The following is a 12644-nucleotide window of genomic DNA, read 5'->3' on the forward strand; positions in this document are numbered from 1 at the left end:
TATAGGAGTTTTTTTAGGCAAAGATAGGGTAATTTTTCCATTTCTACAGCAAAGATTATATTTAGGAGTGTTATTCTTCTTGATTTGTTCATTAAACCAGAAAAGAGCGCCACATAGTTGGCAGGTGCAAGAACAGCCTTCAAAATCAATGTATGTATCGATGATACCTATAGAAATCATAAGATATTAGTATTAGCATTGCATAAAAAGTTGTAATCATTTAAATCCAATGGTTGGTATGGATGAGGGAATTACATTCTCCATCGCAGTTTTCAGACGTCGACAAAAGCGATAGAGCATTTGTTGGAGATTGAAAGGATCTCATCATTGTATCAAATATGGATCGAGAAATCGTTGTTGATACTTGATAGCGGTTCAATATTTTCATTAATTTAGTTCGAGCATTCATCAATCACATTATTAAAATTTTGTTCCACTTCCGATGTAACACGACTTGTACATCGTTTCAATCGTGATCGTTTTTTTTATATTTTTATCTTATTCATTTGTTGATCACAATATATGAGATCACTTGAGGAATTAAGAAGAGGAAAAAGACATTATTTTTTTTGCTTAATAGTATAAGCATATAGCTTAAAATTTTATTTTTGATTAAGAGTTACTAAAACTTTATTTATATATTTGGTACAAATAGAATATTTGAATTTTTTACATAGATAGGATCTTTTTCTCTCTTTTTTTTTTTATCTTTCTTCTTCTCTCTCTTAAAAATAAGAAATTATTTTCTCTACTTCTATTCTTATCTTATCTGATTAATTCTTATTTTAATTGTGTTATTGTATTATGAATGAGGAGAAATATATTCTATACACTTTTAGTTAATTTTTTCTTCTTTCTTTTTCGTTTTCCGTTTTAAAAAAAAATCAAAAATGGCTAGATAAATATAGATCAATAAATATATATATGGCTAATAGAGTGGCAGGGAGTAACAGGGGAAAATAATTAAGTAAATATAAGAGAAAATCATAAAATATAGCACATGAGTAAGTATTTAAGTTTTTTTTAATTTAAAATTAAAGAACAAAATATGGAGAGGTAAACAGAGCATAATTAACTATATATGTAGAAAATTTTATTTTAATGACAACATATCTCTGTAATGTATTATAGTTGTTAGGAAATAATTAAATAAACAATTTCATAATAATAAATGTACGAAATCCCATAGCTGCAATTACAATTTAGTGTAGGTAAATTAATGTAAAAATATTTATCAACATCATATATTTACAAAACAAATTAATAAAATAATGACATGATTAAAACATAATAAGATAAGAAGGGAAAAAGAAGAATAAGATAATAGGACATATTATATGAAGAGATGAATTTCCAATCAAATGATTAAAACATAGATACTTAGTCCAAAATGGAGGAATATATATGAGAAAATATCGTAGAGACCAAAACAGGGGCAGTAAATAAGGAGAAGGAAAATAAAAAAAAATATAAAAAAAAAAGAGGGAAAGGAAAAAAAAGAAAAATAAATGTAGTGATATGTTTACGTAATGATTGTGACTCAGATATTAAGTATTATTAGCAATGTGTGGTAGATCATCTGATCTATAGTTTTATGGCTACCAATTAGTGACAACTGCATAAAGGTACAAAAATTAATCAAATATTATCTCTACCACACAGATTATAATGGATATATATCTAAGAACTACCGGGTGAATAAAAAAAAAGAAGAGAAAAACAGCAACGTCAAAGGGACAATAAGGCTGGAAGAGGGAAAGGAAAAAAAAGAAAAATAAATGTAGTGATATGTTTACGTAATGATTGTGACTCAGATATTAAGTATTGTTAGCAATGTGTGGTATATCATCTGATCTATAGTTTTATGGCCATTTTATGGCTACCAATTAGTAACAACTGCATAAAGGTATAAAAATTAATCAAATATTATCTCTACCACACAAATTATAATGGATATATATCTAAGAACTACCGGGTGAATAAAAAAAAAAAGAAGAGAAAAACAGCAACGTCAAAGGGACAATAAGGCTGGATAATAATTTACTTCAAAATCCTTCGTACCGAAATAAAGCAGAAAGATCGTGTGTAGTAAGTAAAGGCATAAAATAACTGATTAACCATCAAATTCTACTTGGATGAAAATGGGCAAAAAAATCGAATTTCACAACAAAAGGAAAAATAGAATATAAAATATTAAAACGCACAGGAAAATCTCTTATAAAGTAAGGGAAAAAGGAACAAAGGGAAAAATGGAAGTAGAAAGAAGAATATGAGGAACAAAAAGAATCCATTTAAAATTAAATAGTTAAAACAAAAATACAAAAAATCCAAAATGAAAAAGTAAACGTTGAGAAAAACAGTAGAGAGCAAAACAATAATAATTATGTTGTCTGTATACTGAAAATCATATTCGCAACAATATAAAAAGAATAGTATAAGAAAATTTGGTGAAAAGAAGTTGATGAGATCTAAGTTCAACTGGAATGAACGCGTAAAATAGGATGAAAGGACTAGAAAAAAAGAAAAGAAGGGGAAAAAAAAGTAAAGATAGGCAAAAAAGGGAAAAAAAAACAAAGAGAAAAGGAAGTTTTAGGCCTCGTTCACTTCACAAATTCAAGTTTTCAATTCGAGTTGAGATGTGATATTTTCTGAGAGCTTTTCACTGTAGCAGAAAAAGTTAGATGTAACATTTTCTGAGAACTTTTTACTGTAAAAACTTAAAACTGAAAACTCAAATCGGTGAAATGAACGAGACCTTAAACCATTTTATTCAACGAAGATGGATAGAGCGAAGATCCAAAAAAGAGGAGCTATTCACAGCAAATCTTGGACAAATTACATAAAATTAAAGGGACCAAAATTGGTTATAATAATCATTGCCACATACCAAGATGAAATAAGTATAAAATATGATTAACAAAAAATAGGTAGATACATTTACACGTATATATCACCGTGGGACAAATAAGTAGGGAATCAATATATCGTTATCATGTACAAATAAAATCAGGAGAAGAATAGCAATAATAACAAAGAGATTTTTTTCAGCACCATAATGAAACAACAGCACCTTGGAAAACTAATACATTTAATATCAATACTAGATATTAAAAAGATATGGGCAAAAGTTCTTAGTAGTACCTGCAACGTTCCCAACACTTCCTTAAATAAAGAAGATGAACCGACCAAATATAGATGAAAGAAATACAGCCTAAAAGGCTGTGCAGTAAATAGGCCAAGATGAAATGGGACAATCCAAAAAGCCAAAAAAGTTAGAGCAAGTAAAGAGAAAAAGGAGAAAAAAAAAAAAAAGAAGAGATATTGAGATACATCCAGTCTAAAAATACAAATAAAATAAGAATACAGAACCAAAATCCAAGTATGGAAAGCTTATTCATAGCAATTTTTAGACAAATTCAATAAAAATGAGGATGCCAAAACTGGTTATAATTACTATTGCCACATACAAAAACCAAGTAAAGATAAAACATGTTACACAAAAGATAATTGCACACAGATATATAATTATGGGAGAAATCAACATGAAACTGATATATGATCACTACGTACTAATAAAAGTCAGAAAAGAATAGTCATAACAATAGAAAAAGAATTTCCTCAAACATCATAGTAAATAACACGTAGTAATAGCAACTTGGGAAAATAATGTACCAAATATTAAGAAAATATAGGTAGAAGTTATTGGTAGTACCTGCAGTGCTATGAACACCCCCTTAATCAGAGAATATAAGCTGACCAAATACATGTCAAAAAGAGGTAGCCTAAGAAATTGAGCAGTAAACAGGAAAAGATAAAGCAAAACAGTCAAAAAAAATGTTAGGGCAAGTAAAAGGGAGGGAAAAAAAGGAAAAGGCATTCAGAAAATTATATTCAAAAACTACAAATAAATTCAGAATCCAAAAACAGGATCCATATGGCAAAAATACATTGACAGCAATTTTTAAAGAAATTACATGAGACAGAGCAAATGAAAATAATTTGTAGTAACCATTCTCACATACTGAAATCAACTAAAGATAAAATATGTTGGGTAAACACATACACACATATATACTGTTATGAACAGAAAAAGAAGCAATCATAAATCAATAACATTTGTCAACAATAGAAATAAATTTTTCTGAATATCATAAGAAACAACACAAAAAAATAGCACTACAGTAAACCAATAAATTCAGCGTCAACAACAGATATTAAAACATTTGGGAGGAAGTTATTAATAGTACCTGAGAAATGTTGACAACAGAGCCTTAGACAACGGTTGAGCAGTAAATAGGTGGAGATAAAGTAGAGCAGTAAATGATCAACAATGCGGTGGGGAAGAGACAGTAGCAGGGTTGGGAAAAAAAAAAAAAAAAAAAAAAAAAAACAGAGAACAATTTAGACAACAAATTAATGGATATCAAGAGCATTCTACATATATAAAGAGCAGAATAACCCATGGCAATAACACATGTAGCAAGCGGAAGTCGGTGCACAGAGAATAGAAGAAATTTTATTTTATTAAATGAAATAATAAAAGTAATATATAGTTCAAATGAAGAAATTAAGGAGGAAGGCAGAAAAAAAAACCAAATAATAATCAACTGAGAGAGGAAGAAAAAGGATTAAAGACAGGAGGGAAAAAAAAAACATTGCTATACATTTTTTTTTTCCACTGTAGGCGGCAGATTTGTTAGATATTCCGGACGATAAAGGAAGAAAAAAATCATTAGCTCATTTAATGCTACGGGAACAAAAGGAGTACAGATCATCAATGTAAAAGTACAAATTAATATCCTGAGCATTACACATCATCACCGCAAATTAACAAAGAAAATTAATTTAGCCACAACGGAGGCACAAAATCAGCAAAGAAAATGGAAAATTTGGTACTCACCTATTATAGGAATCAACCACGCCAAAGATCAAATGCATGCATATAAATCTCCTGTACGAAGCCGAATGAGCTGGTGAAAAAAGAAAAGCAAACGAAGAAAATTCTAGAATGATCAGTGAGAGGAAAAAAATTCAAAAGTATAAAATAATAATAAGCTTAAAACACGTAAAAAAACTCTAATAAATCAACCACAATAAAGAGCAAATTACCAACAACAACAACAAAACGGTCATTTTTTAAAAAACAAAAAACAAAAAACGGAAAACAAAAAAGTGCATGAAACCCAAAACATCCATTCTAGCAAAAATAGAGGGAAAAACGCATACAAAATCTCAAATGAGAACAACCGAAAAGGCAAAGAAATAACGGCAATTAAAAAACAAGGCACCCATGAAGGGAGAAAAATAAATGGAGAAAAAAATGAAATAAAATAGAAAGGGAAAAGGGGGGGAAACGCATGAAATTCACGGCGGAAATCCGTACACGAAACAGCAGAAATAGAGGAAAAAACACATCCAAAATCCCAAATGAGAACAACCAAAAGACGAAAATAAAAGGAAAAAAAAGGCGAAAAGGACATAAAAATGTCAGGCGAAATCCCTAATCAAAGCTGCAAATTGTGATCGATGACGAACAAAAGAAGCCTGGACCGAAACGATTGGAAAGACCAGAATGAAATAAGAAATAAGAGCAACCAAAAAACAACAAATCAAGAGCAAAATCTGAAGAAAGAAAAGGAGGGGAAGAGGCACCGGAAACAAAGCAACCAAAGAAAAGAGAGAAGGCGAAGGGCTTCAGACCAACAGAAGACACCCAATTTGAGATGAAATGACAAAAATGCCCCCGTCCAGAAGATGGGAAGGAAAAGAGAGGAAAAGGGCATTACGGGAAAAGAAAAATTCACCGTACAGTGATGCGTGAGTATGTGAACAGTGATCCTTTGGGTTTCTTTATAATATGAAGTTATTTATATTTTTGTAAATAAACAGGTTTTTTTATTTATTTTTTGAAGGTGTGAATAAATAACTTTATGATTTCTATGAAATGTCAAAAATACTTTTTGAAAAAAATTGAGAATTTACGGACCTGTTTAATTCGTTGATTCGAGTTTTTAATTCGAGTTGAGATGTGATTTTATATGAGAGTTTTTTACTGTATTAAAAATATTAGATGTGACTGTTTCTAAAAGCTTTTTACAACTCAAATTCTAAACTCGAATCGATGAAATAAACAGAATCAACCTTTAAGAATGCAGTGTAATTATTTGAGTAAAAATATTATAAAACAAAATTAAAAAGTAAAGATTCTCATTCATACAATTTTAAAAAGTATTTATCAAAATTATAAAACACTTAATAGTGATTTAGTTTAATTCGATTTTTTTTTAAATATCAAAAGACTGTTTTTCCTTTGAAGTTTACTGTTGTTTATTTAAATATGCCGCACATAAGTTGTCCTTTGATAAAAAGAGCATGTCGTTTTTTGTGCTTTTTTTTTTTTTTTTGTGGCTTATAGAAACTACACATTTGTATTTTTTCCTCTAAGAAAAACTTTACCTCAGGCAAACATCATTTGGACCATCTAACAACCCTCTCTCCGCTTACAACTGAAGCCTTTGCAGCCTCCATTTCAGTTTGTTACACAATCTCCTCGAATGGTGATTTCGTCATCTTGGGGCGTGTCTCAATCCCAGTGTGGCTGATCATCCTCTCAGACCAGCTACTGATCATCGCCTCAGTAAGCTATTGCCTCACTAACTAGCTAATCAGACGCGAACCCCTCCTCGGGAGGGAGACTCTAGTGGCCAGCCTTTTTGGGAGATCAGTAACGTTGTGGATGAAATTAATTCTTCTTTATCTAAGTTTAAAGCCTATTGTTTGTCTAAGATTTCTAGAGCGTTCAATATGTTAGCTCATAATTTAGCGCATTGGTATGTGTTCTCTAAGCCAAGTAGTTGCATGTCGTCTTCGGATTTGGATTTTGGGACAGGCAATGAAAAATGACCTTATTTTTGTGCAAGACGAGTGTGATTGACCATTTTAATCCTTTTGTGATTTAATCCAGCGAATAATACACTCAAAAAGACAAAAGTAACCTTCTTTTCGAGTTTCAATTCAAGTTTTATTACAGTTAAAAGCTCTCACAAAAAAGTAACATCTAACTTTTTTTTTGCTATAGTTAAAAGCTCTCAAATAAAGTCACATCTCAACTCTAATTGAAAACTCAAATCGGCAAACTGAACGAGGCCTAATAACTAATAATCCACTTAGTTTGTATATCAAATGCTTTCTTAGTCACCATAGCCGCCACTAAATACCCTAGCCTTTCTTCTCTCTACCTCTCTTCTCTGTGACACCCCGCCCGGCGCCGGCGTCGGCATCGACGCTACCCCACCTCCGAATCGCCCTTTATCGTCGAGCGGCAACGCTGTTGTGCCATATCTCCAAGACCAGCACAAACCTCCTCGCCAAGAAGACAAGCAGATCACAATTGAGCTTCCTCATCACAAGCCTAATATCCAGTCTCTGTCATTGTCTTCCAACAATTGGTATCAGAGCCTACTCGTGATTATGCCATATATATAAATCAAAACGATCTATTTTCTCCTTACTATATGGATTTGATATTTAGAGGGTGGCATTCTAGGTTTCCTTTTTGTCATGAATTATGCATGAAGTATGCAGTTATTTTAATTTTAATAATTATTATAAGCATGCTCAATTTTGCCGGTTATGGTTCCTTAGAATTTAGAAAATTGTATCTAGGGTTTCGTGTCTTTGAATATTTACAATTTATGTACACCGGAAATAGTATAGGAATTCTATGTAAAATATACATGAGGAAATGATACTGAGCCAGCAACGCACGACCAGCATGCCTAGCCAGTTGCCAGTTGTGTGCCGCCTAGACCGTCGTTGCGCGCGCTCCCCGTGCGCTGTACCACGCGCCCCGAACAACCAGCAGTGCGGCCCAAACGACCAGCCGTGCGCCCCGCGCGACTACCAGACACCCCGCGCGACCGCGAATTATGAGAATTATGTTTATGATTATGTTAAACATCATATATAGTTTTCCAATAAAACTTAAAGGTTTTCAAATAAGCGTTTTAACAAGAAATCGTAAAAGCCGATAAGCTAGATCCTTAATTTTATGACGTCAAAACTGGCCTCAACATTGTTATGAGCCCCTCAAGTGCGATAAAGTAAAGTTTATTAAAAGTGTAATTTATGAATAATAATTTAATTAATTATTAATTAAATTATTTTAGACAGAATATGGGTAAAGAAGTTAATTAACTATTAAACTTAATTAACTAAATTATGTAGACTTATTATATAAATAAGAGGGTTAATTAATTACTACAATTAGTTAATTAAGTTATTAGACTTATTATATGGATAAGATAATTAATTAATTGTTAACTTAGCACGAATTTGTAAGGGCAATCAAGGAAGACATAATCATGATGATTTAATTAATTCTTATAAATAGAAATTACAAATTTTTACGATCCTTAATAAAAAAAAGATAAATACGTTCTAAGAAAGGATTTAATTCCTTTATGACTATGCTAAATGAAAATAGCATACGAAAACTTAATCTCACCCTCTGAATAGGTGTTCCTTAACAGTAGAGAATAAAGGATCTTGGCGAGTAGAGAATTATGCTTTTATTGGAAACCGGGTAAATAAGAATCTCGCCTACAGCATGAAAATAACGGTTTTCAAATTAAAAATGTTTTCATACTTTTAATGAATTACAAAAATGTATGATCAGTGCTATGCCATATAATGTCATGATATGTTATGTTTAAGAAATGCTATGTTCATGATTTGGTATATTATTTATATGTGAAAGGTTATGCAATGTGATTTATATTTGCATACCATGATTATGTTTAAGGTGTTGTTGTGTAGTAGTATGTCATACTACATACACACAATAAGACAAGTGAAACGTTGAGTGAAGAGTGTCGTACCAACCTCCTGAGATTAGGAGGCTCATGTTCAGGAAAAAAAATGTAAAAGGCCTATGAAGGCATACAGGATCTCGGGTTGTTAAGGACTTTCACGAACTCTTAACTTTTCAATGATTGCACACACCCAGTACGAACACTTGGGCCCATACGTATGAAAAGATAAGAAAAGAAAAGATAGATTCTTAAGAGAATATCATAATGAAGCATAATCGGTCCATGCATATTTTATTAAATGTTTTTAAAGTTATGTTTTACGAAAATGATTTTCTACTTGCTGAGTAAATGCTCATTCAATTATGTTCATGCTGTAGATAAAAACTTATCAGCAACATTTGAAGGACATGGTGGGCGGCGGATGAATGATATAGATGGGAATGGATACCACTTACACAAATATCTTCCGCATAAGGTTTAGAAATAAGTTGTGTGTATATATATATATATGTATATATATACATATATGATTCAAAGGTTTCAAGCATATATGTTTGAAAAGTATATGTATGTATGTATATTAAATAGAATCGATGTTGTGGCTAACAACCTTAGTCTTGAGTATTTAAATTTTAAAATGTTGCAACAGTCCGTGCAACAAATATACGAATTTCTAAATATGACAATTTAAATGATTGTTTTTTTTTTTTGAAAGACTTTAAGAAGTATTTAAATTTAAGATTTCTCATAAAATCCTATTTAAAGTTATATTGATAGTTTGATTGGATTGATTAGTTTTAGAAAGGTTTTTAAAGAGTATGTGAAACAAGAGTTTAAACGCCATTTAGTTTGAAAGATATTTTAGAAGGCTTTATTTCAATTGAAATTAAAAAAAAATTTAAGAAATTTAATATTTTATTTTAGAAAATTATTATTACGATTTATGAAGTTATTACTTAATATATTTTAAGTATTTATTTCGATAAGAAAATAAAGAAAAAAATTTATTCCGCTATTTCAAGTAATTTAAGTTTAAAAATATGTTAAGTATGTTTAATTTGACGGCCACATAGGAGGGTCGAAGTTTACCTTTAATTATATTTTAATTTCTGATTTTTAAAACGTCTTCCAATTGATTGTTGAGATTTTATTTTGTTTTAATTTTAATCATTTTATCAGCTTGATGTTAAATCTTTAACGAAATATGTGAAAATTACAAATTAAAATTGAAAACATATAAAATTTAGGGACAAAAACAGTTGACAAAGTAAAATTTTTTTATATATAATCTCAAAATCTTAGTTATTTTTAATTTTAATTCTTAATTTATACGGATTTTATCAAATTTTAATATCTAATTAATGAAAAGATTAAAATAAAATAAAACTTCCTAAACTAATTGTGTGAGGTTTAAACAATCAAAATTAAAGTGATATTAAAGTTAAATTTCAGACCATTTATGAAATTAAAGCTATTGAGACAGAAAGAATCCACCGAAAATTGATGAAGGTTTCCCTTCAGAGGAAAAAAAAATAATAATTATAGTTCATTTGCCATCTCAGACCTTAACCCCTCCATGGGGTTTACCAATTCATTTCCAGTTTCCCCCATTTCCTCAACTTTCCCGAGAACCAAACACCAATAAAAATTCTGTTACAGAAAGAAGAAGCTTTCGAAGATTCGCTTCCCGTCTTTTCCTTCACTAGCCCAATCTAATCGTCATCTCCCATGTCCGAATCAGAAACCCCAACGAATCTCTGAATTCCTATTCTTCCTTCCCCAATGGATTTCCTCGAATTGGAGGCGATCGAGGGCCTCCGGTGGTCCTGGAACTCGTGGCCGCCGTCGAAGCTGGACTCGGCAGCTCTGATCATCCCTCTCAGCGTCATCTGCACGCCATTGATGCCCCAGCCGGAGCTCCCGATCCTCCCTTACGAGCCACTCCTCTGCTCCCAATGCGGCGCCGTTTTGAACCCCTACGCCAGGGTCCAGTACCCCTCTCGCCTCTGGTTCTGCCCCTTCTGCCATGGCAAGAACTCCTTCCCCCCCTCCTACGCCGGCATCGCCGAGACCAACCTCCCCGCCGAGCTCTTCCCCTCCTACAGCGTCGTCGAGTACGCGCGCGATCGGAAGGTCGCGCCCACGCGCGCCCCGTCCGGTTTGAGCCTCAACTACAACCACCACGGCCACGGACTGTCGTCCTCGTCTACGCTCTCGCTTTCGTCCATGGCGTCGTCGCTGCCGTCGTCGTCGGATTTGCGAGGGGTTGGAATGCTAGGTCCCGCGTTTGTGTTCGTTGTCGACGTTTGCTCGGCCGACGACGAGCTTCGAGGACTCAAGAACGAGCTCCTGCGCGTCGTGGAGCAGTTGCCGGAGGATTCTCTGGTGAGTCTGATCACGTTTGATTCGATGGTTCGCGTTCATGATATCGGATTCAGCGAGTGCTCGAGGGCCATTTTGCTCCATGGAGATCGCGAGTTGTCTTCGGATCAGGTAATATTTTGCTTTCTCAAGTTTCATTTTTTTTTTCCTTCTTTATTGTTTGCTCAATCTTAACTAGTGTTTTTACTTATCTTAATTAAGTTGATTTTTGTGGTGTGTAATTTTGTATTTGGCAAATCTTGGTACTTAAACTTGATTTTCATAAACTTAATTTCCATTTAATGATCCGTAGTGTTATGACTTTGAAATAAGTAGTAGTGACATAAGTTTTGAAGTGTTATTATGTTTTGGTTTTATGTACTTCTTATTCTAGTTTCTTCATGTTTCTAATTGACTAATTCATTTGTCAAATATCATTACTTTCATCTAATTGATGCTTTCGGAGAGAATTGTGGTAGGAAGTGAAAAGTTGGCAACTTTGGTTGCTTGCTGCATTATAGATTCTTAGTCGGATTCATTTTCTCAATTGCGGTGTTGCTAAGATTTTAAACACAGATTTGTATTTTGTTTTAAATCTTCAGACCCAACAATTTCTCGGCTTGAAACATACGAAGCAAAAGCAGATTGGAACTACACCAGTTATTCAGAAGCAGGGATTTTTAATGCCGGTATTTGAATGTGAGTTCAATATCACTACTGTGATCGAAGAGATTCATTGTTCGCGTGAAGTTCTGCCGGGCCATCGCCCTCAGAGATGTACAGGGGCAGCAATATCAGCTGCAATTGGGCTTCTGGAAGGATGCTCTGTAAGCACTGGTTCCCGGATCATGGTTTTCACTTCTGGACCTGCAACTCATGGTCCAGGAATTGTTGTGGACTCGGATCTTGGTAATTCCATAAGAACTCACTGGGACCTTATCAATGGTTGTGCACCTTACTACAAAAAATCACGCAGTTTTTACAGGAGATTGGCACAGAGGTTATCGGAGTCATCAATTATTCTTGATTTGTTTGCTTGTTCTCTTGATCAAGTTGGAGTAGCTGAGATTAAGGACACTGTTGAGAGCTCGGGTGGTTTTATGATGTTGGGAGAGTCATTTGAATCAGATCAATTCAGAAACTGTTTGCAGCACATTTTTACTCGTGATGAAGAGGGAAACTTGAATATGTATTTCGATGCGACAATTGAAGTAGTGACGACGAAAGACGTAAAAATCTGTGGAGCCCTTGGCCCTTGTGTTTCTCTTAAAAAATGGAACAATCTAGTGAGTGATGATGAGACTGGAGAGGGTGGCACCTATATCTGGAAGTTGGGTGCACTCACTCATAAAACAAGCATTGCATTGTTCTTTCAAGTGAGTGATGAGCAGGACCCGCAACCTGGATCTGCATTCTTCATACAATTTATTACAAGATTCCGACAAGGGAACATGGGAATCCGGGAAAGAG

General features: G+C 33.2%; 1 protein-coding gene across 1 annotated transcript in view; it reads left to right on the forward strand.

The window, feature by feature from the left end:
• Positions 1-10335: 10335 nt before the first annotated feature.
• LOC21399384 (protein transport protein sec23-1) overlaps positions 10336-12644 on the forward strand; it is a 3357-nt gene continuing 1048 nt past the window's right edge. The window contains 2 exon segments of the mRNA XM_024167248.1: positions 10336-11306; positions 11777-12639. Of these exon segments, the coding sequence (XP_024023016.1) occupies positions 10596-11306; positions 11777-12639 (1574 nt within the window). The 5' untranslated portion in view covers positions 10336-10595.

Source organism: Morus notabilis, unplaced genomic scaffold, assembly GCF_000414095.1.
Source record: "Morus notabilis unplaced genomic scaffold, ASM41409v2 Scaffold81, whole genome shotgun sequence".
Taxonomy (NCBI): Eukaryota; Viridiplantae; Streptophyta; class Magnoliopsida; order Rosales; family Moraceae; genus Morus; species Morus notabilis.